This window comes from Euleptes europaea, chromosome 19, assembly GCF_029931775.1.
Source record: "Euleptes europaea isolate rEulEur1 chromosome 19, rEulEur1.hap1, whole genome shotgun sequence".
NCBI lineage: Eukaryota > Metazoa > Chordata > Lepidosauria > Squamata > Sphaerodactylidae > Euleptes > Euleptes europaea.
In genome coordinates, this window is record NC_079330.1 from 27,834,816 (window position 1) to 27,862,379 (window position 27,564).

The following is a 27,564-nucleotide window of genomic DNA, read 5'->3' on the forward strand; positions in this document are numbered from 1 at the left end:
AAACGTCTCTTAAAGGCCTCTAATTTCATAGCAGACGCAACTCTGGACTCCTTGTCCTTCACAGCTAGATCCTTGGCGGCTTCCTCCGCAGCAAGGAGGGGAGCCTGGATCAGATCGTGGTCGGCCGACACCGGATCCAAAGCCATTCTTCTGGGGTACCCCTTTGAAGGAGGAAAACTGTTTGGTCCCAAACTTGACGACATCCTTGTGGAAACCAAGGATAAAAAGAAGGCCCTGCCGAAGTACATCAAAAAGGATGGGAAACCTGCCTTCTCGCATTCCTTTCGACATTTTAGAACATCTCACTCCATGGCACGACCCAGATCAGACGGCAGAAGATCCTCCTGGAACTCTGGATGGGGATCTTTCAGAAAGGGATCTAGATTCGGAAGAGGGGCCTCCTTCAGTGGACAAGGACCTGACAAGTCATCAAGATTTGGAGACAAGCAAGGAAAGCAATGACTGCCACCTTCTTCCAGTGGGGGGGCGACTGCATCACTTCGCGACAGCATGGACATCCTCCACCACAGACAGCTGGACTCGTCAACTCATAAGTCAAGGGTATCAAATAGAATTTCACACCTTCCCCCCAAATCGCTACCTGGTCTCTCCAGTCTCCCGCAATCAAGAGAAAGCCCTACGGACTCAAGCGGCAGTTCAACACCTATTGGACATACAGGCCATAGAACAAGTTCCAGACTCAGAAAAGTGCACCGGTGTCTACGCCTTCTTTTTCACTGTGCCCAAAAGAAATGGAGACTGGAGAGCCATCCTGGATCTGAAATTCCTCAATCGATTTGATTACAAGAAACACTTCAGAATGGAGACTCTCAGATCCATAGTGGAAGCCCTTCGCCCTCAAGCCTTCCTAACATCAATAGATTTAAAAGAAGCGTACCTGCACATCCTGATTCATCCATCTCACTGCAAGTACCTTCGATTCACCCATGGCCAGTTTCATCTGCAGTTCAGGGCACTTCCCTTCGGTCTGACGTCAGCTCCGAGGGTCTTCTCCAAAGTCCTGGTCAACCTCGTCGCAATCCTGAGGGAGCAGGGGGTTCACATCTTCCCCTACCTGGACGACAACTTGGTGAGTGCCCCCTCGGAGTCGTTAGCAAGAGACCATACTCAGACAGTCATTCAGACCCTGACCAGTCACGGTTTCGTGGTGAACATCGACAAGAGTCACACCTCGCCTACCCAGTCGACCCTTCACCTGGGTGCTATTATAGACACAAGGAAAAACAAGATGTTCCTTCCCCAGGACAAAATCAGCACATTACGGACCCTGGCCAAGACTACCAGATCCTCCAAGTCAACGGGACTTTCGACCCTAGTCAGACTCCAAGGTCTCATGGTGGCTTGCATAGACCTGGTCCCATGGACTCGACTTCACATGAGAGCTCTTCAGTGGTTTTTGAAACCTTTTCAGATCCAAATAATACAGAAGAAAAATCCACGTCTCACGGTCACAGCTCAAGTCAAGAACAGCCTGTCATGGTGGACAAAGGCGTCCAACCTGTCTCAAGGCCTCCCTTACATCAGGGAATCTTCAGTCCAGTTATTCACGGACACAAGTCTCTAGGGCTGGGGAGCCACCCTACATCACCATATTGCCCAGGGTCAGTGGACTCCAACAGAGACCCACTTACACATCAACAGGTTGGAGCTGAGGGCAATCCACAAAGCCCTCCTCAAATTCCAACCACTAGTCGAGGGACAGCATATTTTGGTGAGAACAGACAACGTCTCCGCCAAAGCTCACCTGAACAGACAAGGAGGGTCTCGTTCCTCCTCCCTCCACGAGGAGTCCTTACACATCCTCAACTGGGCCAAAGTGCACCTCGTGTCCATAAAAGCAGAGCACATTCAAGGCATTCAAAACTCACAGGCAGATTGGCTGAGCAGACAGCAAGTGGACGAAGGAGAGTGGTCGCTAAACAGGGATGTCTTTCTTCTTGTCCACATGAGGTTCGGCAAACTAACAGTGGACCTGTTTGCCACGTCAGAAAATCGACAACTGAGAAGGTTCTTCTCGAGGTTCGAAGATCACGAGGCAGAAGGGGTGGATGCCCTGGAAACACCCTGGCCGAAGGAGAAGCTTTACGCCTTCCCACCTCTGCCGATCCTGCCCAGGGTCCTCAGGAAAATCAGGAAGGAAAGGGCTCATGTTGTTTTGATCGCTCCGCACTGGCCCAGATGCCCCTGGTTCCCTTCACTGAGAGAACTGTCCACTCAACCACCGTGGGAATTACCGGTGACAGAGGATCTACTTCACCAAGGACCCGTCCTGTATCCGGACCCGGCGTGGTTAAAACTGACCGCTTGGGACTTGAGAGGCAGCAGCTGCTGAACTTGGGATACTCCACAGATGTGGTATCCACAATGCTGAAGGCCAGAAAACTATCAACTAAGCGTATCTACAATTTTACATGGAAGGCCTTTGTCCGCTGGTGCTGTAGGAAGCATCTGGACCCGCTAAGTATCTCCACTCCTGATCTACTCAACTTTTTGCAGGATGGTGTAGACCTACACCTAAAGGCCTCCACTCTGCATAGGCAGGTAGCAGCTATTGCAACAGTCATTACCTATCTCGATGGGTATGTCACTTCCCGACATCCACATGTAGTTACATTCTTGAAGGGAGTTACCTGTCTCCTCCAACCTTGCATAGGTTTCCGACGTGGCATCTGAATGTGGTGCTAAAAGCACTAACAAAATCTCCATTTGAGCCATTAAAGGAGGTACCACTATCCTTTCTACGCATGAAGGTTGTGTTCCTGGTGGCAATCACATCAGCCAGAAGAGTATCAGAATTAAGGGCTCTGTCCTCCAGAGATAGCCTCTGTATTTTCCATGCAGACAAAATTGTCCTTCGACCGGATCCAACCTTCATACCAAAGGTGAACGCTAGCTATCATAAACAACAGGAGTTGGTGTTGCCTTCCTTCTGCCCGAAACCAAGTCACCCTAGAGAAAAAGACTGACACACCTTGGGTGTGCATAGAGCACTCAGTTTATTTAAAACGCACAAAGGCATTCAGGCGATCGGATTCACTCTTCATTTCTATTTCTCCTCCAAACAGAGGTTGCAAGATGTCAACTACCTCAATAAGCAGATGTATCAAACAATGCATACAAACGTCTTACCAACATGCACACGTTCCCTGTCCGCAGGGCATAACTGCACACTCGACGCGTAGTGCGGCCACGTCAGCAGCATTCGACGCGCAAGCTTCAGTGGAGGAGATATGTAAAGCTGCCACTTGGTCGAGTCCATCAACCTTTGTTCGTCATTACTGGATTGACACCTATGCGTCCACGGACGCATCCTTGGAAGAAGAGTTCTGCAGCAGGTGGCGAATGATGCTTGACCCCACCCAGGAATGACAGCTATTGAACATCCCGCTCTTAAGATGTCCTCTGAGCCTCAGAGAAGAGAACGGAGCCTTGGCTTACCTGTGAGGGCGTCCTCTTTGAGTGAAGAGGACATCTTGCCCACCCAGGGCGAAGACAGCCTGAAGGTCAAGCACAAGACAATCAAGTCGTTGGAAACACTCGCCTCTGCAGCCATTTTCTACTCCCTGTTGTTTCTATCCTAAGTCTTAACATGTTAATGTTGATACCAGTTATGCAATAGTTAACCAATTTAATATGGCGTCAAGTTTAACGCTTTGTCACTTATCTCCCTTGTATTTCATGATACACGTTATTTGTTATATGTTTTTTACTGTCCTGTTACCTTTACTTTGGAAGTCCTTGAACTGGGAGGGGTTTCCGGTGAGGGACAGGAAGTTGAAAAAAGTCAAGAACCTGCCTATCCCTGAGAATGGAAACAGAAACACCCGCTCTTAAGATGTCATCTTCACTCAGAGAAGAAGGAGCCCTCACAGGTAAGCCAAGGCTTATAACACTGCCCTCACAGGTAAGCCAAGGCTTATAACACTGTCACAGATACCCTCCAATCCACTGATGTGAACAAACCCTCACAGTAAATCCAAGGTTTTATTTTCACCATTGCTGCGCACTAATTCAACATTTTCGTTGGGTTATCTACCATAACCCCAAGATCTCTCTTCTGGTCAGTCACTACCAGTTTACACCCCATTGGTGTATATAAAGACAGAAGATGAGCCTTGCTGAATCAAACCTCTAGTCTCTCTAGACTAGCGTCCTGTCTCTCACAGTGGCCAACTAGATGCTCCAGAAAGTTTCACGCACATGAACACACATGAAGCTGCTTTATATTGAATCAGACCCTTGGTCCATCAAAGTAAGTATTGTCTACTCTGACCGGCAGCTGCTCTCCAGGGTCTCATGCGTAGGTCTTTCACATCATCTACTTGCCTCGTCCCTTTAACTAGAGATGCTGGGGATTGAACCTGGGACTTTTTGCATGCCAAGCAGATGCTCTACCACTGAGCCATGGCCCCTCCCCAAGACACTGAGGCCTCCCCCTGTTACATCCTTCCCCCACCAAGCAACTAGTATTCAGAGAGATTAGATTGTCTCTGATTAGATTCTTATCCATATGTTGGAAAATGTATGATGGGAATTCTGATAATGCATCACTTATACTTTCTTACAGTTTTGCTGGGCTAATGACTGGAACGATACAGGATTATCAGTTCTTTCATCAATAGAAGGTAGAGGCAGGAGATGGCTTCCTCATAGCACTGCATCTCTCTTAGAATAGGGGGCAAAAAAGCAAAATGCATAAGTGGGCAGAGAGCTGGAAGTTTTCTAGCTGGAAACGTAGGTGTAGGCTTGGCGGGAGGAGGGATGGTACAGGTTTCTCTCAGGAAATTAGATGCAGCTGTGGTATTTACTCATAGGGATGTGTTTGCAATCACTGTAATTGTATTTTTTCTTATCACAGAAAACGGCCATGCTTATTCATAGCAATTTTAAATCTGCTTGATGTAGCTGACACAAAGTGACCAAAGCTGAACAAAGTACTGCCTGTTGGTCTCCTGTTTTTGATTTGCACATATTCAGTAGTTTTTAACCATTTCTGCCATTTTCAGCACATCAGAGGTCAAGCATCTGAATGTATTCTCCTGTTAACCGTTATGTATATTTGAAACTATAGCAAATATTGCAAAGGTACTCTGTGACCTGTGCTTCCCCATCCCAATGAAACTGGACCTTGTAGCATTGCACAAGGGATCCACCCCCCCAAAGGGGCCATTTCTGCAAAATCAGTAAAGGGTCATTTGTCCAAGGGTGCCTGTGAGATCATCTCCTTGCTTCCTTCTTTTTCTTGGAGCCTGGGCCACATAAAAATGTGATGTGATTTGGGAATGTGTGTCTTCCAGATACTGTTCCCTGGGAAGGGATCAAAGGTTCAGTGGTTAAAGATCATGTATTTTCCGGCCGGTCTTTGGAAACTGATGCTAGGCTACCGAAACTGTATTATGACACTGTGAAGATTGGCCTGGAGTACAGAAAGAAGGACCGCAGTATAAATCTAGAGGATATTCGCTACATCCTACAAAATGACTTAAAGGTGAACCAGAATGTTTCTATTCCCCTTCAGACAGTCTTGTAAATAACATTTCCCCCCCGAGGCCTTTCCCCCCATTTTTCTGATGAAAATATTAAAAATTTGGGGGAGTATTAAAAAAACTCCTATGAAATTTTTTTTTCAAATGAGTGAAATGCTTTTAAAGACAAGAAGGGTATGTTGTAGACAAATACAGCTCTTAAATCCATGGTACATTTCTGCACCTAAAACGATACCTGATCTTCATGAGGGGAGCATACAGGGCTCTCATTGCTGTTCAACTGTTGCAAACCTTGTCTTGTCAAATGTATCCCAAGCCCTGTCTCTTGCAGTAAAGAGTGGGCTTATCTGCCTAATTTCCATGTGTTCTTCTGTCTCCGTGATTTAGTGTTTGGGGGAAGCATTTGAGAATAAAAGCCACATCTTTGACAGCATTCTTCTCATTACAGGATTTGATTGCATCCCAGAGGAACTACCCCTGCGAAAGTTCCAGCACGCCCAACAGAGAAGCACAGCACAACATTAATATCTGCTATCCATCCTCAGACGTCCAAATCAAGATGCCAAAGTTGCAGGGAGAGGAGACTGCCCAAGTCGGTCTGTTTCAATGTTGTCAGGCGTGCCTTGCTGCACAGAAGGGGAGAGCAGTTCACTTAGAGGCTGTTACCACACTAATCACTTACCTCAGTGTATCCTTGTCGATCCATTAGGTTTGGCAGCGTATTCCATTTTTCTGTCATGCTGCCTCTTGCCTTCATCCTGAGAACATTTCACCCTGTCCACTCTTCCTGAAAAGTAAACTACCAGGGGGAGCATCGTGATGTTGCAGACTTGTAGGATGCTCCCCCCTCTTCCCCCCTTTTTGTTATTGCAGCCACTTAAAATGTGAAAGCAAGTCAAGAATGCAGAGAGCCACTCTGCTCATAACTGTGTGGAGCCGCGCGGGCATGTACCCGCTCATGCCATGTTTTTGTCATCTCTCATCACACAGTACAAGAAGCACACACGCCACAAAAACAAGGACCTCTCCCTCCCCTGCCACCCTCCTCGTTGGCAGTCTGACTACAAAAGGGGCTAGATAAAAAATAAGTCATGCCCAGTGGTGGGTGGTTAGTCCAATGCTCTAACATTCATTTGCAAATTCAGCGATCCAAACCAACGTTCTTTTGTTAGTCCAATTGAAGTTCAGGGGAAAAAATAGCAGAAAATGGATGGTGGGAGGAAAGGGAGGGAGGGATGAATGGGAGGGAAACTGGGTATGGGCAATGGAGGGGCGGAGAAATGAATAATGTCCAAAACCTGACCCCATCTTAGGGGAAGTAGTCTTTAAAACGTAGAGGAAATCGTCATATAAGCGTTTGTCGAAGACACAGGAATAAAGTGATTGCAAACAATTTCCAATACCAAAAGGAAAGAAAATGGAGCAGTCAGGACATGATAAAGCATGTCATTAAGTGTTGAGAAAACTTAGTGTGGTAATGGACAGAGATTAGAACCAGCTTTGAGGAGTTTTGTGTGTAGGGAGCACAGAATACTTTTCTCTCCCTTTCGCTAGCTCCATTTCTGGTACTTTCCTCTGTGTTAGAGCAGAATTTACTGTGATGTACTTATCTGTGGAGCCAGCTCAGTCCCAAGAGAACAGCAGAGAGATGCATGTATAACATGTAGACCAGGAACACCTTGAGTAATCCACTTTATCCATTGATCAATGGAAATAATTTAGGCTGATGATCCTACATGTCAGCAGGTCCTCACTCATCATAGCCACATCTTAAAGGTTTCTTTCAAACCTGTTTAGAAGACCAGCCCCATCTGTTGGATCTTCTTAGACAAGGAGAGTTTTTAATGGATAGAAAGAGAAGCTTGAAAGCAGTCTGTTGTGTCCTTGGCTTTTTAGACTCTAGGACTAACACAAATGCTGCCATGAAATTTGTATTTACGTCAGTAGCTGCTTCAGCTAGTTTAACAAAAAGAACTTTGTCAATTGACTTTTAGCCAGTCAGTCAATGTAATTTAATCAACCAAATTGAAATACATTTGTAGATTGCCAACAGTTCAACACAGGTGCGTTTTTCTGATGTATTAGTGCAATCCTAAATAAAGTTGCACCCTTCTAAGCCACTTGACTTTAATGGATTTAAAAGGGTGTAAGTATGCTTAGAACTGCACTGTAAACGAAGAATGAAATATTGCAACAATTTAATAAATGAGAGCAAATTCTTGTTAATTGAAAGGTCATTTTTGTACTGTTAGTACTATACCCCATTGCAGCTAACACAAGAGGTAAAATAGGCTTTTTTAAAAAACCTATTCATAAACTCTGAGCCCTGTCAATTAAAATTTACCTTTATTAATTAAAATGGTTCCCTGCTGACTGTTGTGGCATATGTCAATAATTGTCTTTCTGGAAAGATAGTTAATCAAACATTATATGCGAACTTATGTAAGAGAATTCCAACCAAAGAAAAGCTGCTTTGGAAGCAGTGGTGTATACAACAGTGCTCCTTTCCCCCCCCCTCCAATTTCCCATTTCTCAGTTCAGCTCCCTCTCATGCCACTTGACTGCTTTTTAGATCAGAGTAGGGGGAAAGGTTAACTCACACTCCCAGGAACATCTCCCAAACTGCTCTTTCCAAAGCTGTGTTTCCTTTAGAAAATGGCTTTTAGGGATCTATTAAATAAACATATATGAAATGTGTAGTTATGCCCTAATGCTACAATCCAAAAGTCTTACTGAAGGGGGGGGTTCTGAGTAAATAATGGTTCATCTTCATGGTCTCTGTGCGGTCCCACGGGAACTGCGCATATGCTAGCTAGCCACATGCATGCAGTTCCCATGTGTGCCAGCTCAGAAGACCACTAGAACAACAGTTACAGGTAAGCAACTCTGTTTTCAGAATTGCTCCTATGATCCCAAGCATTCTACAAAAGAATGAGTTTCACCCCCTGTTTGGAGACTGGAGGGTAATAAAATGAGCGTACACAACATAGGGATCTCGTAGCCCTGTTTGCCCACGGGCTTTATTGTTAAATACAGCTGTTGCTTCTTGCTGTTCTGTTAAGCCAAAGAGGCCAGGCTTTAAGATGCAGCTTAATGTGATTTTTGCTCAGCGCCACTTAGTAATGCAAATGCAGAAATGACATCGGCTAGAATGCTCATTTGTATTACAAATGTGGCTTTTGCCTCATCTATGAGAGTTGATACTGTTTGCATTTATAATGTGAATGCAAAATGTACACTGGAGAGCACTGTCTGATTTCTCGTTCATGTTCAGCTACGTACTGACCACATTCACTTGTAAAAATAGCATGCAAGAGATTTTATTAATGAAATTTATTTGTTTTGGCAAATACCCTTCTCTTCTAACTAATGCCTGATCTCTCAGTCAGGACTTTTACTGTGTCAAGATGTGCTGTTACTTCACCCGTAATGGAGGCCGCTACTTCCTCCAAGCTTGAGCCTACTATTCATGGAGCTAAACCGAGCCCGATCTGGGACACCGCTCCTGAACCCCAGGATGATGCCAGCAGCATGGATGAGAGCCTCTGCAGCTTTGAAATCAATGAGATCTACACACGTTATCCAGATTTGTGTGAGGGTAGCACAGAGGAAGAGGAGTCTACTGGATTGGATCCAGAATCCCAAAGGAAAACACAAATCACTCCAAAGCACAGGACAAATGTCCCATCGCCTCCTGCCAAAGTTCACAGTAGGCAGATGAGCTTTAGTGAGGAAGACAGCTCTTCGGACCTCGAAGCAGAGAACAGCATAGAGAACTTTAGTGATGGGTCCGAGTGTTGCCTTGTTACCCAAGCAACACAGTACATCAATGAAATAGAGGCCAGCTGTTTGAATTGGGACAGGCTGTCTGGCAAGTTTATCTCAGACCTAAAGACTTGTCAAAATTTAATGCAACGATTTTCAGGTGCTGTTGAGAGAATGAAGGAATTAGATGCACTGGATGCCCATAGGAAGCAGCCACTTGCAGGGGACCAAAGGCAGCAGTGCCACGTCCCATGTCCTTTTGAGGAGGCTTACTTGAAGAGGACTGAAGAGGCTTTGGGAAATATCCAGGGGCCCTACAGTGGAGACAAGGCGTTACTGTGGAAGGCAGTCAGCCCTCCATCAAAGTTCTACATCCCTCCACTGTTGCAGGTCTCGGGTATGCTGAGGCCAATGGGTACTCACCACTTCCAAGCAAGAGAAAACGAACGCAAGGACGAGAGCATGAGCCAAGACACCAACTTTTGGAACGATCTGGAATTGGTCGTGGCCAAAACCCCTAGAGACATAGGAGGAGCAGAACCAAACTCTCAGGTAAAAAGCAAACAAGGCCAGTACCATGAGAGAGCCATGGCATGACACACGCAGATACTGTTGTGGAGCACTGTGAAGAACCGACAGGATCCTGCCATCAGAACACGAGCTGGCCACAGAGATGGGGAGTGATGTTCTGGATCACTCTAGTCAGGTCTGATTCAGATAAATATAAATATGAGGGGGAGGGGTAATGATAACAATCCAAAGTAGAAAAGAAAAAATACCCCAAATATTGAAATCACATATATTGTTCAGACATCACAATATTAAACAGTGTGATATTGTGAAATAATGTGTTCATTTGATTATACAATTGTAGCTTGCTGCAAGACTTCCAATGAAGTTTTTTTTGATGAAACAAGTCTTGAACCTAGGTACATTACTTCTACAAGGAGATAATCCCTCAATCACCTCTCAGGTAGCAAAATTTTGTACGGCTGCAATGAAAATTCGTTGCCAGAGCAGTCTCTTAGTCCAAATGGCAAATGTACCGTAACTCGGATGTTATTTATTTCATTTTTTTTTTTTTAAGTGACTTAAGACTCGGTCTGTAAACCTTTGTCGGTAAGACCATTTTAGTCCATGTATCTTGTTTTATCTGGCCAAGGGACGCAAATAAACTATCTGATCTAGGTACATTACTTTACGTATAGACATGAATATATAAACATTATATAATTATATTTGATGATTTCAATATTTGGGGACTTTTTTCTTTTCTACATTGGCTTGATTCAGATAAAGGCATACACTTAAGAAGTCCTATGAGTCTCTTTAGCTTTCCTATATTAGATCATTCAGGTGGCAAGAGGTACACCTCAAGATGATCCTGGCTGCATTTTGGTTATCGTACACAAAAATATTGTTAGAAAATCCAGCTTCTATTTCATTTTGTATTAAAACATATTTATATTGTTAACATTGACTCACTGAAAAGAATGTAATACGATACACTGATTTCTATATAAGATAATCATTGGAGAGTGGTTACAGAAGTCCCAAAAACCTGCTTACGTGAATGTAAGCAGGTTTCACAAGGCAAGGAATATCTTCAAAGAAAACACTCTAAATCATTTCAGACTCTAATATTTATAGGTTTTCAAAATCATTTTCCAACAATAGCTAGCTGTCCCACATAATAAGTTGCACATTTTTTGCTAACTAGTTGTCTTATCTTTAAACACCGTACAAAATTATCTATTTTCAAATATCTTCTTAAAATGCGTTGATGCTGTTTTTTCATTCTTGCTATTTTTATCATCTATATATCTAATTCCCACCTGTGCCCCCAGCCTGCAGTTACTTAAATCCGCAGATAGGGGGCACACTGACTCCCAACAGCTGTTTATGCAAACTTAGGGGACTCCCTAGGTCTGCGGAAAAATCTGAAATAAAAAAAATGGGAGGTTTAAATCCCCCTGATGTTTAAAAAAGCGTCTGTGCATGCGCAGACAACGCTCTTCACTGTCAAAATGGTGATAGCATGTTTGGCATGTTTAGCTGAGGGACCAGGCCAGGGCTGTTTCTGTCCTGCAAAAGCATCCTTCATGATCTATTTAGTCAAGGCTAGCAACTGTTCCCTTATATTCCTGATTATATCCGTGACAGTAAGTTGATGTTGTTTTATTTTGTAATCCATTTTCTGATTAACTGAAATTTTTTAAAAATCATAACTTGTAATCTGTGTTGAGTCCCTGTGAGAAAGGCAGGCCTGCCCACTTCACCTTAGTGTTGTCCTGTAATAACATTTAGCTTCTTGCTGCCTGCCCAGGGTCCTGCTGGCCATCATTTTCAAGCAGGATACTCCAGAGGACTGGGATCAGTGTAGCAGTTGTTGTTTTTTGGGTGTCACTAGGAGAGCTGCCACTTCGCACCCACAAAGCCAAATGCAGCTCACCACCAGTCCTGTATTATAGCTTGCCAGGTGTGTGGTTCAACCTCCTGTTTTATCAGTTCTGGACAGGCACTACAAACAAGGTTTATGGAACCCCTAGTAGCCTACCATCCATGTCAGGCCACAGCGATGGGCTGCATTTGGCTTTGCAAGCCTTTAACTTAAAGATGGTAGCAACCCAGTTTGGGTTACAAAACTTGTATAGTCCCCATGGATCCTGGTGCTAGGAAGTCCCACGGAACACCAGTCACAGTTGCAGCAGGATATCTAGATTTTGGTCTTCCTCCACTATAGCAGTACAGAAGGACTGTGGTATTGGGGTGGAGAAAATGCGCATATCAGAAAAAGTGGAGAGTGAAGCAGGCTTAAGAGATGTTCCAGGTGTCAGCTTCCCTTTATAGGATAGTGGTTTTCAAACTGTATTCCTAGGAAACCTATTAGGAATGTCTTGATGGGAAAAGGAGTAATGGCAGATAAGCTTTGCTTGCAAAAACGCTACCACTGATCTTCCACTGCTAAGCGCAGTTGCAGGGTAAGCATCATGGCATCCTTGAGAACATGGCTGATTTATTATAGGAGTGGTAGTGCATTTTATTATATTCCTGCATGAACTGAACATGTGCTCCACATCATGGCCCAGAACCCTCTGCCACATGCAGGAGTTCTGTGACAAATTTGCTGGGCTTTCTTGGTGGACCGGCCAACGTGGAAAGTTTTGCCCAAAGGCAAAAAAAGCTTTTTAAAAAGTTATTGTGAGAAGGTTATAGAATGCAAATGATAGATTACAGAACGAGGCAGTGGAGAGTTAAGCCCTGTGTCTGTTGTCTAAGTGCTGAGCCATGACTGGCTGGAGTTTACATGCATAAACCTTTACTGGCATAATGATTGGCTGGAGTTATTTTTCAGCTCTTGTACCCGAGTGTGTCTACCAGGAGGGAAAGGATGGCCAGTGCACAGCCACTTCGAGGGAGCGACTCGAGCTCTGCAGGGGATGGAGTTAAAGAGGCAATAAGGTGAGTATTGTCCCCTATTTCCTAGCCATGCTGCATCCGAGATAGCGGGAGAGAGTCAGGATGTAGTTGGATGGGGGAAGATCATGGAGCTTAACTGAAGCTTCAAAGGACTCAGCCCCCAGACCTATTGATAAGTATGATTGCATATACCATGTATTTTTAAAACACCTGATAATTTCACACAAAGAAATATGGGGTTCTCTGACCTATAATGATGCAAGTCAAAGAAATATATATAGGCCTGTTTATTTTGTAAACTTTATTCTGTCTTGTCTTAGTCTTGTCTCCTGGTAGCCTTGAAGAGGCGTGACCTTCTAGCTGGGGAGAGTCCATTTGGATGTAGCAAAGGGATAGATTTGCATCTTAATTTTGCTTTGACTCTTTATTGTCACTAAATATATTACTGTGCTAGTAAGTATGTTGCAACCTGCCTAATATTCACAGGAAATGGATGAGAATTCTATACTATAAAGAGAGGCAGACATCTGGATTGTTAAGCTCTTCAAACTTTCCATCTGGCCCTCTTTATACACCCAGTCCTTTTACAGGGTCTGTCAAAAACCTCTGTCTGAAACATGTGATGCAGCTTTGAGAAGCAAGGAGAGGAGTCTGGCACAGTCTGAATGGGCAAGTGAGTATCCAGTGTCGGGTTTATTCAATTTGAGCTGTGTTATCCTGCCTCCCAGCCTACTCTAGTCCTGACTGAGACTGTAGAAGAAAACCCCCTTTTGGAGCCTAATGTTGTTGGTTTTTTAAGTGTTTTTATTTTCAAATTTTATAATTAAATATACATTACAAACAAAACCACAACACACAAATAATACATAAGCACTACAGACTTTAAATGTACAATACATTAATAATAATAATAAGCTTTCTCTGGGTGGACATAACTAATTTTGTTCCCGTATTATAATCTTCCTTATATTTGACTTTACTTGCTTAGTCACATTAAAAATGGTAAAGGTCCCCTGTGCAAGCACCGGATCATTCCTGACCCATAGGGTGATGTCGTATCCCTTCATCCCTAGGCAGGCTTTGTTTACGGGGTGGTTTGCCAGTGCCTTCCCCAGTCATCTTCCCTTTACCCCCAGCAAGCTGGGGCCTCATTTTACCGACCTCGGAAGGATGGAAGGCTGAGTCAACCTTGAGCTGGCTACCTGAAACCCACTTCCGTTGGGATCGAACTCAGGTCGTGAGCAGAGCTTGGACTGCAGTACTGCAGCTTACCACTGTGCCACGGGGCTCCTCAATTAGTCACGTTAGATATATGTGTGTCAAGTGCCTTCAAGTCGCAGCCGACTTATGGCGACCCCTTTTGGGGTTTTCATGGCAAGAGACTAGCAGAGGTGGTTTGCCAGTGCCTTCCTCTGCACAGCAACCCTGGCGTTCCTTGGTGGTCTCCCATCCAAATACTAACCAGGGCTGACCCTGCTTAGCTTCTGAGATCTGACGAGATCAGGCTAGCCTGGGCCATCCAGGTCAGGGCCGTTAGATATATACTAATATACTATTAGATATATACTGCTAGATGCATAGCCTAACGTTGGTTCAAATGACAGCGTTATTACAGGCCAGGGGCCCGTGTGGAATTGCAGGGGGACGTCCTCACCCCTCTCCACCACTGAGTGATGCCTGGTTGGGCAGGGCAAGAGGCAAGCTGCAGGCACTGAGAGATGTACCACCCTCTCCTCTGCCACCAAACCCCCATGTGCATTGCAAATGATCTTGGGGCATGCTCTAAAGCAAAGCTTATTAAACTGTGGGTTGCGACCCCTTATGGGGTCTCGTAACTGAATGTGGGGGTCGCGAAAAATTTGATTTATTATCAGTAAATGTTTGTTTTGTATACCTATTTTATATACCGATATGCCCAGGGGTCACGTAAAAATTTCTTGGGCGAAAAGGGGTCGCGAGTGGAAAACGTTTAACAAGGTCTCCTCTAAAGTGCATGGTCCATTCATGCAGGATATTGTTAGACCTCATTTTCACCTCCATGTGCACTATGCCTCTAGAACACAGCCGTGCTGTCTTTGAGGGAAGCTTGTCCACTATGGTTGACCTTCTCTTTGAGAAGTCCTCAATAGCTTCTGAGGAATCCCAACATCCCTAGGGTTTGAAAACAACCACAGTATAACATGTTGTATCCTGACTATAATAGGAAATGAAAGATGGGCTTCCCTGCCCTGTGGGATGATGAGAATTGCCAAGCAAAAAGGTAGCAGCCAACCTAAGGGGCATGGAAAATATTTTTTATAAAGCTGAGAGACATTGTACCCTATTGACTAATTCAGTCATTCTCAAACTTAGCAACCTGAGGACCACCATTTCAATTTGAAATAGTTCAGAGACACCCCCCCTCCACCTTTCCATTCTTCCTCTTTGGCACCCACCACACATCAGTCAGCTCCTTTTCTAAGTGTGCACAGGAAACCGCATGCCCTGTGGAGGCCTGGGACCCTCTTGCGTCCTCAGAACTTTACAGTGGGAACCATATCAGCTACAATTTTAAAGACAACCGTTACTGTGGTCTGGACATGACCTTTATAGTCAAGTCTCAGAGGGTAGCTGATTCTATAGGGAGACCGTTTAAACCCCCTGAATCAAGTTCTATCTGCCCCTGTAGGAAGGCTGTAGGAAAAGGGTTGGAAAACTTTCAGAGCTTCTCTTACAAATAGAAAAAGATGAGCATCAAACAGAACCGGAGCTTCCAGGATTCCATTAAAAACACCATTGGCTATTATTGTGTATTTGTCCCTGCCCCCTTTACTAGAAGGAGGAGTCACCCTCTATCCTAGCATTCAAACCCACAGACTATACTCATGGACCCCTAGGGGTTCTTGGACCCCAGTTTGAGAAACACTGACTAAACTAATCAATTATTTTCCTCAGCTCAGATTTACCACTTGATGGCAGTGCAAGGTAAAGGATGGGAAATTATTTTGCCCTTTTTTGTGTTTCCATTTTATATATTGGTTTATCAAAGGCCAAAGTAAATCTGACATTCTAATTTGTGTGACTGAAACTCCAAGTATATAATCAAACTCTAAAAAGCAGCTGTGGGGGTCCCTTTCAAGGGTTAGCAATAGGAAGGAGGCCCTCACGCCCCCTTTGCCATTTCCCCAGTAAATGGCCCTCCCTGCTGTTGTAAGTGCAGGTAGGGAACAAAGAACCCTGTGGCACAGAGCGGTAAGCTGTAGTATGGCAGTCCAAGCTCTGCTCATGACCTGAGTTTGATCCTGACAGAAGTCAGTTTCAAGTAGCCGGCTCAGGGTTGACTCAGCCTTCCATCCTTCCAAGGTTGGTAAAATGAGTACCCGGCTTGCTCGTGTTACCCGAATTGCTCTTTGAATGGGGAAATTAGCTTGAGCAATCGGTAACTATGTATTTATATAGCGAAATCATCCCAATATTTACGAGGGTGGTTTTCAGTGACTCTCAGAATAAAGACAGACCAAAGATTTCCAGATTAAAAAGGTGTTTATGTATTCATTCAATGTTGCAGATACATACATACAAGATACTAAGAATAAAAGGGAGGTAGGCTAGAGACCTTGAGGAAGTAGTTAATTGGGAATACTTTACCAATCTAGGAGTTGAAGATGTCCAAAATCCGTGGCTTCTATGCAAAACAAATACAAAGGGAGATGGAAGAGGAATGCACACCGGAGCCTTGAAACCAGCCAAGTCACCGGAGAGGGGGGGAAGTGTGGAGATCCATGGAACTCAACACACAAGAGAGACAGGACAGAGTTAAGGGGAAGGTCTGAACTGGAACTTTTTTGGGTAGGGCAAAATATACCCTTCTCTGGGGGTGGGGGGGGGGAAGTGAGATTCCCCAAATGGCTCCTTCCAACACAAAAAGGGATCAAAAGACTTCAGGGTAAGGTGGCAGTTTGTTTACTAAGCTGGCACCCAATGATTTACACACATCCTGGGATGGTTTGACTCGGATCTTCTCACGTTCGACAGGACCTCCGGAGGTTGTAAATCTTTACACTCCAGGGAGGCGGCAGGGGAATCCTTTAATGTAGATAGTTGAGGATGTTTTCCCACAGGATATGACAGGATATGGGGAGGGGGGGAATGCAGAGAAGGGCAACGTGATGCTCTCACTTCAGCGTAATGGCTGCTGTTTGGCTCAGGAGACAGTCAGGAATCATGGCTTCCCTCTTGTGGGTTCTGCAGGGGTGATCCGGTCTCTTGTCCTGGACAGCCTGGCTTGCACGAAGCTGGGGAGAGCTAGCCCAGAGCGACGGGCTATTGATGCTTTGACAGTTCAGTGAGTCTCTGGTGTGGATGCCATAACCAGGGCTGGAGGGTCAGGCAATGCATATAGTAACACTCGGGTACTTGGAAAGGTAATAGCAAACTACCCCGTAAACAGTCTGCCTAGTAAATGTTGTAATTTGACGTCACCCCATGGGTCAGTAATGACCCAGGGCTTACCTTTTAGGGAACAAAGACAGGCACAATATGGATACCTCTCTTTATTTCTTCCCTGCTAGGGCTAAAGGGGTGTAGGGTTTTCTACATGTTCAGGGGAAGCCCCTTCCTCCACTGCCATGGCAGTAATCCATACCAGCTTCTCCTCCTCCTCTGGCAAAAATGTGTAGGTTTCCAGTTGAAAAGCTTCCATCACATGTGCTTGATGTATGATGACTTATGTTTGCTTATCACATCCCTCCATTCACCCCTCCCCTGTATTTTAACTTATAGTTGTTGCTTTTAACATTTGTGTTATTCTCATTTCTGTATTGTTTCTAAAATTCCATTTAAAAATAGTTGCAAGACAGGAAGCGATAAAGGTTTTAATTTATATGAGCTTTCTGTTTAGAACTGCCTACAGGTCAAAGATATGTTGGTTGACTAATCTCCTGCCTTTTGAACAGATGAATCAGTTAATCTGTTGCATTTACGTTAATGCTCATATCACCAGAAACATTACAGACCCTTTTTTGAGATACTGAAGGAAATGCAAGAAATTGTAATTTAATTACCAAAAGCTAACCATCTTGTTGGACTGATAGGCTGCTTGTAAGGGCTGGAGCCACATATGACTGAAGAAATCCATGCTTACTGTTTCTCCAGGGTTTTTAAAAAGCTAATTAGCAGCCCTGGTTAGCTGCCTTGAAGATCAGGACCTCATTTTTTATCCCTTGCTCCCTTACCTCTTTCATGATTTAAGTAGCCCCTCCAAAGCTGCAGTTGGCTATACAAAAGGGAAATGTATTTTATTGGAGGTTTTTTTACTGTCTTCATTGAATGTTTTTAAATGATGTTACCTGCCCTGAGCCGGCTTGCTGGGGAGGGAGGGCTACAAATCTGGGAAAAAATAAAATAAAGCTGTTACAGGCATATTTTATAGAGAGGTGGGTAGCAAATTTACCTAGGTAAATAATAAAAATAAATAAGACTGATTCTTATGCCTCCACTCTGGCAGGATCAATGGTGACTTCAGAGAGCCGGGTCTGCCATCATCATGGGCAGTTTGGATCTAAGCCTAAGCGTGTACTCCATCTCCAAGCTGTGACATCTCCTTCTGGTCTTGTGATGTTTGGTTGCAAAGGGAAGAAGTAATTGCAAAGGCCTTTCCCTGCGTTGATTTATTTTTGTTCTTTTTCCAGAGGAAGTAAGTCAGATGGCGAGCAAAGTAGTTTCTGGGCAACTGGACCTTTTGATTCCGTACCCTCCCAGCACATGGACTTCTGAGGCTGACGATGAGAACATCAAGGGTGCTTTAGAAAGTTCCGGCAACACGGCACGAATCAAGACCTGCCAGCAAAGGGCACAAGAATGGCCACAGGCAGTAAAAGAGACTGGTGATCAGAAACCAGTCTGCAGCACTGAAGGTAAGAGTGACCTGGAGGATGCCTTGAAATGATTTTTTTGCAACTGAAAGAAAGTGCCAGTGACAGGCCATTATTGGATTGTACCATAGAGAGGCACAAAATGGGTGTCTGCTGCCACCCTCCCTCACTGCATGCAGTAGGTCTCCTGGTCATGCTGTTCAGAAAAAGCCAGAGCCTTTTGGGGCACGGGCTAGGCAAAGATACACATGAAAATCAGCTGCTTATCTGCTGGCACAATACAGCTCATTCGGCAGGCATAGCTTTTCTTCCCTTTGCAGGACCAGCTGTGATGCCAACATTTCCCTCTTTCTATGCATCTTTTAAAGATGCCGTAGCCCTGTCCTGCTGTGGCCAGACCCAGAGTTGGGAATCTGCTGTAATTTTTCCTGTGCAAGTCAAGATACTGGTTGGAAGGAACCATAGCTGATCCCAGTGGGTTTTTTTTTAGATAGCATTACTATCCCCACTGTTCAGGTGATCCTATAACTTATCCCTGTTGATCATCTTTTTTCCAGTGGTGTACATGGTTCCCTATTCCTTCATTTTGACTTCACAAGAACCTTTTGAGCAGTGGCAGATCTACTATGAAACTAATGAAGCTTAAGCTTCAGGGCCCCTACTCCCACAGGGGGCCTGAAGCAACTTTTTTTTTTTAATGAGCGAATTTTTCAACAAAACCGATGGAGTTTTTAAAAAGTGTTTGTTATTAAAATAAGGCTATTTTATTGATAGAGTCATAACCCAATGGATTGAAGTACTTAATATTGACCTTAGAATATGCTCTAATACCAATTTCATATGGCCTCAGAATTGAGAATTCAGATGTCTTTTTATGGTTCTGATTGGCTCTAGCCTAAGGGCTGAACTACAGAACTATTAAGCCATGCACCAACGAAAGATTTGAGGATCTAGCTGCCAAAATGTAGGCTATGAATAGATTCTGGCGAGCTCAGCAAGCCCATATAGCATTGGGGGGGGGGTTCAGGCCCTGCCAGCCCCTGAGAAAACTTTGAAATTTGACCAATTGCAGGGACATTCAGGCTGCACTCATCTCACTTGTGCATTTTAACACCAAAAACCAGATTTTCACCTCTTTATCCTAATGAGTCCCCTCTGATGACCTTCTACTCTATTAGAGAATGAACCAATACATCTGCCATAGAACAACCCCATTGAAGAAGATAACAGCAGTTACCCAGACATTGTTGCTGGTGGGAAGGGGCTCACTGGCCCATTTTCAAGGACTCTCCTCCACCACCCTGTTCTCCGCCATTTGGGCCTTGAGGTCCTTGCAAGGCCAACAGGTCCCTTTGGACCTTGTTGGATGTTGCCCTATTGTTGCTGGTTGCGAAGGGGCCCCCATAACAGTTCAAGCTTCAGGGTCCTAAAAATGTAGGTCCGCCACTGCTTTTGAGGTAAGTTGAGAGAGAGAGAGACTGGCACAAGATTGACCACTGATCAGGGCCTAACTACACAATACATTGCTCCCAGGCCCACCCTGGCAACTGTCAAGCAGATGTGTGGTGGGGATTCCCTGGTGAAAAGTTGGATGCCTGATTCAGATTGGGACTGCAGTACATGGGGAGAGGGGGGCTTAAGTATTACCATTTGGGCTGCTGGTCATCCAGGAATCAAATTTCACCCAGAAATTCCCAGTGTGCATCTGCTTAATAGTTTGGGATGACCGCAGGAGCACTGTTTTGGATAGTTAGGCCCTGAACTATATGGCTGAGTGGGGATTAGAATCCAGGTCTCCCCAGTCTGATACTTTAACCGCTATACCATTTTAGCTCCTACTAAGTCACAAAACATCTATTAGAAACCAAATAGGTATTGTTTTCAAACAGCAATGGTACGGCAAAACCGAAAATCTTCCTCAGTATAGGTGACGTGAGCATTGGGCTAGGACATTTCTGGTTTGGAGCCCTAAGTAAACCTAGTCATGGCACTGCAACAAAGGAAACTCTGAAAGCGGACAAGGTAGGGCAAGGGCAAGTTTGGTAAGAGAGTACTTTGGTTATGGCATGTACGACAGCATTCATTTCACTACACTCTGCTGCTCTTCCAGGGAGATCAGAGTAACTTCCATGTGGTCTCGTAGCCATGCAGCTTGCGGGGCCAGACGTGCTTTTCTTCTGCAGTAAGAACTGCTTCTTGTGCCTTCAGTCCAACCCGAGCCACCTCATTAATTTTACAGCACCAGTCTTTATTAAAGTACCTTATATTGCTAATTCTCCAGCTTCCAGCAGGTGGAACTATTGCTTACCTCTACTGCAAGAAATCGGCCTATTAGAATTATAAAGTGACAGCCACCCCAGAGGGGCAGCAAAATGAAGGACTGAGGCAGCAGTCCAGATGTGCTCTTGTGGGTTTTGTCCTGCCAACAACTTTGAGGTTATAGTGTGGTGGTTGTTGCAGATGTCATCAGCACTTGTTTAGATGGCAAAAGAGCTTCATAAATGAATTATTAGGCATTTTTTCAGCTTATTTGAGGATTTCCCCCCTGGAATGACTGATATCTGTAGGTTTATGGATTGGACATTTAATTGCCACTATCTTCACAGGGCCCTGTCAGGTTGTATAGCTTCTTCTGCTATTCTCTGATTTATTCTCATTCATATTCTGTCAACTGGCATTTTCCTTTGCATACTAATTTTTTTTTTCATTTCAGCGTTTTGTAATTTTTTATTAGGCAAGAGCAGCCAGCTTTTAGCAAATGAGGCGCAAACCGAGTGTGACACAACCTTGTGCAAGAATTCAGCCATTTCTGTCAGCGCTGAAGACCTTTGCAGGGTACATAGCTAAATTTATGTCTGTTTATTTCCTTCTTTGGAAAAAAATATCCCACAAAACCAATCAATTTAGGGTCAAGAAGATAAAATACAGTGTACCAGAGCCCATTTTGGCTGAGGAGCACAGCATGGAGCGCAGCCATCCCTCATGTGTTGTTTTTTCCAAGCCACAAGGGCTGTGAGGGCTGCCTGTTTACCCCATTGTGGGGTTGCATGTGCATTGACTCCCAGCTGACGTGACACTTGTCACAGCTAGTTAGGGCCTGAGGTGTGTGTGTGTGGGGGGGAGTTTAAGTTGAAAACAAATTCTGCAGTGAACAGAAAGAAAATGAATCATTTATACCAGAAAAAACTCATGAAGTCGCAATTGGTAGGATAACCAGCATATTTGAATAACGTTAAACTTCACAACATTGAAAATGCTGAACTCTGTAAGAATGTATTATCACTTTATGTAATATTTAACTTAATTTACAATCTACCTTTCTCTCCAATGGGGACCCATAGCTGCTTACATCATTCTCCTCCGTTTTTATCCTCACAACAACCCTAAGGTCACCCAGCCCAACACTCTAATCCTTAGTCCAACATTCTAAACATTGCACACCACTGGCACGTAAATACATTATTACATATTAATTATCACAAAAATTATGTATATTTAAAGTCTTGAAAACGTGTTGTAAATGTCTACAGTATACTTAAGTATTATCATCAATATATGTATTTCTCAATATGGCCCTATTTGTGGATACTTAAATCGGGGGACTGGAGCCATGAACAGACAAGACAGATCTTTCTGCAAACCTGAGAAAAGGTTCTCTACCTGTCATTATCTAATGCAACAGACTGTCTTGCATAAAAAAATTCATACAACTTTTTCAGTAAAAGTTTGTTTAAAGAAGCATTTTGCTCATTCCAAAAGAAAAAAATTCATAGTTCTCCCCCCCCCCACTGCTCCCCCAAATTGCCCATTTTTTTCTGTTGGAAGTATTTAAGTCCTAGAAAAAAACCAGACACACCCACTCCCACCATTGTTTCTGGGTTTCCCCCCAGATCCCTACATCTGTATTTCAAGACCCAACCCTTGGGGCCTTCAATGGCTGGCATTGACCTCCTTCTGAACTTGCTCATTGAAAAATGGTCTGGTTTTCCCCCCAGGAGATACCCAATGGCTGCTTGCCTTACTGGTTGTACAGGATATTGCATAGCAGCTCCTCAAGTATGAGGAAGCCCAACATGAAGGAACCTCGGAGAGGGGCACAAGCCCCTCCCCAACTCCTGATTCCCACCTTTCCCGTTTTGTGCCTGCAGTGGTTAACAGTGCACAAAAACACACAGCCTCTCATCACAAACTGATAGCCCAGGATGAACAGCAGTTAGATCAATGTTGACAGTTTATTGGCCTTATCCAAATGTTATACCTGTCTGAAGCAGCACTGAGTGAATTCATAAATATCATTTACATCATTTGATTTTATCATTAGAGATGTTGTGAACTATTCATCCATAAATTACAGTCTGTAATTAGACATTAATCTAACCATTGTTTTGGGCCTTCAACAGCCCAATAGCTGCAGCCATTGACCCTTTATACACAGCAGCAGATGTTATCAGACACCAAAGTTAAAAGAAATAAGGCAACAGATGCAGATTCTACTCTGTTCTGAGTTTGTTGACTCAGCAGTAGCCTGTCCTGTCCTGTTTTGAAAATCAATGAAGTAATTATAATTTACACCAAAGATACTTTGAGTTCCATCCTTTGTTGCATTGGTCACTGGTAAGAAGTTGCGGGCTCCTTCCTGTCTGTGAGCACCAGTCCTCTCCCTTTGGCTACAGACAAGGGAAAAGGAGGGGTGGTGTCAGCACCCTAGCCCCCTCACGTCCTACTTGGTGTACGAGTTTAGCTTTGTATTGTCAGTGATTCCTTCCTGGATGCCTCACAGTGAGATGTCCATGAGTTCTGTATTTATTTGTTTCATTTCAATTATCTGCTTGTTGCTGTCCAATCGCCATGGCAACTCCTGCAACCTTCCTACTGTGTGTGATCTGTCCCTAGGATGTTGGCTTATCCTGCCACCTTTGCCTTCACAATGGTGCTTTAGCTCACCCATGCCTCACTGTCTCCCCTGTGCAGTACCTGACCCTGACAGCCACATGAGTATCCAGCCTTGGGACTACCTCATTGAAGGTGGATCGGATTCTGTTGCTTTCACAATTGCCTCACAGTCTGTTGTCACTGGTTCAAAATGAGTTTCACCAGCGTGTGAAATGGCAGGCTGTGCACTACATGGTGTCTTTCTGTTCATACTCGTATGTTTACATGCATACTCACTAAAATCAAGAAGTATCTACACATGGAGTCAAAGTAGATGTGACGGAAGTGATAGATCTCCCAACATCGTTTTTTGTATGAGTTTCAGGAACAAGTGGTCCCAATGAAACTCAGCCCTTCCATCCCCACACAACTTTGCCCATCAAAACCGTCCTACTTGCACTGCCATTAGCTTTAGAAAGGAAAGCCCGTGCTTTTCCCTTTTGAGAGCTAATAACAGAGCAGGTGTGTGTAAACATGTGCCAGATTCACACATGCATACACTGTGCAGATTGGTGGTGGAAAGTACTGTGAAGTCACAGCTGACTTATGGTGACCCCATAGGGTTTTCAAGGCAAGAGATGCAGAGATGGTTTACCATTGCCTGCCTCTGGAGAGCAACCCTAAACATCCTTGGTAGTCTTCCATGCAGGTATTAACCAGGGCTGACCCTCCTTAGCTCCTGAGATCTGACAAGATTTGACTAGCCTGAGCCATCCAGGTCAGGGCCACTGTAAATTAAGCACCTTCTGCACAGAGTGGTAAGCTGCAGTACTGCAGTCCAAGCTCTTCTCACAACCTGAGTTCGATCCCGACGGAAGTTGGTTTCAGGTAGCCGGCTCAAGGTTGACTCAGCCTTTCACCCTTCTGAGGTTGGTAAAATGAGTACCCAGCTTGCTGGGGGTAAAGGGAAGATGACTGGGGAAGGCACTGGCAAACCACCCCATAAACAAATTCTGCCTAGTAAACGTCGGGCTGTGACGTCACCCATGGGTCAGGAATGACCCGGTGCTTGCACAGGGGACCTTTACCTTACCTAAAGAGTTTGTAAGCATTTTTAAAATCCTGGGTGGGTCCAGTCCGAGCTCCTTGTCTGTTTTGACCCTTGGACTGCTAGAGACTCTGCAGAGGGAATTGAACCCTAAAAATTGCAATTTAAGAAATGCATACTGAGAAACACCCTGAAGGCAAAAACCAGGACAAAATAGACATGTTGATTACGCGGGACAGATTCTATTTTCTGGTACTATTCCTTAGTGAAATAGGGACAATTGGGTTATGCAAAGCATTATTAAGTGTCAAGAAACGAAATGAACAATAAGCAGCAGGAGTGAGAGGAATCCTTAATCTTCAATTTTGTGCACTCAAAGGAAGAGAGGATTAGATACAGGTTAAAGCTGACAAGTCAAAGAGCAAAGAAATAAATTTGTACTGCCCTGGGATGCAGTGCTTTTGACCTGCAGATTCAGCATGTGAGAGAAAAAGAAATCATTAAGAAACGTCTTCCTTGAGGGAGGATAGCAGCTAGGTTCGAGTCCAGTAGCTCCTTAGTGACCAACAAGATTTTTCGGGTATAAGCTTTCCAGAGGTAAAGCTCTGGGAGTTTTGACTCTTGAAAGCTTATAACCCCAAAATCTTGTTGGCCTCTAAGGTGCTACTTGACTTGAATGTAGCTGCTCTACTGCACACCAACATGGCTACCCTCTGAAACTATCTTCTTGAGGAAAGAGGAATGTTTTCTTTGTGTGTTGGCCACACATGCCTGGCAAATAAGATTAACATTACAAGGCCCTTTTATTAACCATGGGGCAGGTTTTGACTGTTTATTCCTTGAACTGGGAAGATCTACTGAGTGAAGGTTTCAGGATCCCTTCTTCCCAGCATCAAGTATCTGAGAAAGTTCCCGTGGCTTCTGTTCAGATCTTGGGGAATTTGATTCCAAACCCAGAATCCCATGTTAAGGAGAGCAGAAGATCCACAATAAATCTGTGGCCCATGGGTGCATAACTATGCCACCAGATAGTAATATGTATGTATGTACTGTCAAGTGACAACCAACGTATGGCAACCCCAGCAAGGGGCTTTCAAAGCCAGTGAGAAGCAGAGGTGGTTTGCCTCGACCATTCTCTGTAGAATCTTCCTTGGTGGTCTCCTATCCAAGTACTGACCCTGCTTTGCTTCCAAGATTTGACAAGATGGCGCTATGCCATGCCGCTTTTGTGGCGATTGTCAATCTTTCGAGGAATGTGCCATCCATCTATTTATTGGGCCTTCCTGTCAGCTGGCATTATTCTGGGGTTATGGTGACACAAACAAACTGTTTCATCTTAGATATAGAAGAAAGGGAGTCCTTAGGAAGGAATGCAACCAGGCTGTTGCTGCAACCTTTAGACTAGACCTGGTGTGCTGACAACCAACAATTTAAAACTAGAGCACATTATGCAACTTGAGGAAAACATGTCAGCAGTGATTTTGTAATGTTTCAGATTTTTTCTGCTGCAGAAGTCATGTTTGTCTGGCAGAAGGGGATTTTCCCCCCAGCAACACAACCCAGAGAATTGAAGGCTCTACCCATTCAGGATAGCAAAAGTCATGGCTGATACACAGCGGGTCATTTTATGGAGGTTTTCAATACTGAGGTTGCAGCAACCACAGTCGCCAGTGTGGGAACTTCTGTGGAAGCCCCATTAAGATGGATGGGCTCGCACACAGATGCCCAAATGTTTTGCACTGATCCCATATTTATTTTTGGTGTGGCTTCTTGCATAGATGAAGTTCCCAGTGAATCACGCCTGCAAGACTGTGCAGTAGTTAAGAGTCCTTGCACAGTCCATGAAATATAAACTCCCCTGTATTGATTAATACAGTATTTCTCTCTGACCTGTTAGCTTCCAATTCAGGCACTGTGGACAGATGAGAGGTTTGACGGAATGTTCAAGAAACTGGTGTGGTTTTTTTAAACCGCAAATCGGCAGTATTTACTAGACATATAAGAATAGCCCAGTGCTAGAATTGTACAAGTACAGTCTCTAATTAAAACTCTAGGGTCAATTTTCCACCTGTGGGATGAACGCAGGCTGGTTATCTGCCAGAAGCAACTATGGGTCATTTAACAAGTCTTGATAACTCCTTTTCCAAAGCACAAAACTCTGCTTTTGGTTCCTTTTCCACCCCAATTTTAGAGTGAAGCGTAAAGCAGATCAATATAATATAGCTCGCACTTCTCCATTATCTGGCTGTTTCTACCAAATGCAGAATAAGTCTGCTCAAACAATATGTGGTACACCAACTGTTTATTTACAGGATGCCAGGTGGTTGACAATTCCACCAATCCATCCCATTTTTCCAGTCCTTGTTGGGCAGCAAAACCAGAAATGTATCAAATACCACATATTGGGGCTAGGAGAGTATGTTCTCCATCTCAGGGCCCCCCAACTGCTAGAGCTGGAAGCAGAATCACAGCAAGCAGAAAGAGCTGCTCTCTTGACCTGGCAAGAGCTAGGCTTCAAATAGTTACATTGGTCCAGCAATCCAGAGGCTTTGCACCACTTGTCTGTTGCAGGGGTTTAAGGGTTGGTGAAAATCTGTGTCAAAAATCTTGAGGAAATACAGGCAAGTACAGCTGTAGATATACTGAAATTTTCATATCTGCAGGTGCAGCCAGAAAACCTCTGTTGTTCACCGTCTTCATCTCCTGATTCATCAGAAGAGTTTTTAACTCCTGATTCAGATGTTTTTTTCTGTTATTTAGCCCCTCAGGAGTATTCAGAACCAGAGGTAAGAGGAACGAAAATGCAACCGAAAAAATATGGAACTTTTTCCAAATCCCTGTGTGCCATGATACTCTTATGGGTTTTGAAGTGACCAGATATAGGTAATTAGTTATGGAGTAGTGGGTAGAATGTTGGCTTGTACCATGTTAAACAGCCATGGAGTAGGTTGTTTGGCAGGAAACAGCAAAGAAAGCCAGCTGGCCATCTGTGATGGCCCTTGCTCGCATAGCTGTACGGTAGAGCATTCACATGTATGAGGCTCTGGGTTCAGTCTCCATCATCTTCAATTAGAAGGGTTGGGGAGTACTTCTGCCTGGA

At 44.3% G+C, this 27,564-nt stretch overlaps 1 protein-coding gene across 1 annotated transcript in view; it reads left to right on the top strand.

The window, feature by feature from the left end:
- Positions 1-27,564, top strand: part of TEX14 (testis expressed 14, intercellular bridge forming factor) — a 53,657-nt gene that overhangs the window by 14,963 nt on the left and 11,130 nt on the right. Inside the window, exons 10-17 of the mRNA XM_056865018.1 lie at positions 5,319-5,509; positions 5,956-6,103; positions 8,893-9,824; positions 12,628-12,734; positions 13,283-13,365; positions 18,362-18,586; positions 21,258-21,379; positions 27,128-27,250. Coding sequence (XP_056720996.1) covers positions 5,319-5,509; positions 5,956-6,103; positions 8,893-9,824; positions 12,628-12,734; positions 13,283-13,365; positions 18,362-18,586; positions 21,258-21,379; positions 27,128-27,250 — 1,931 coding nt within the window. The remainder of the gene's footprint in view (positions 1-5,318; positions 5,510-5,955; positions 6,104-8,892; positions 9,825-12,627; positions 12,735-13,282; positions 13,366-18,361; positions 18,587-21,257; positions 21,380-27,127; positions 27,251-27,564) is intronic.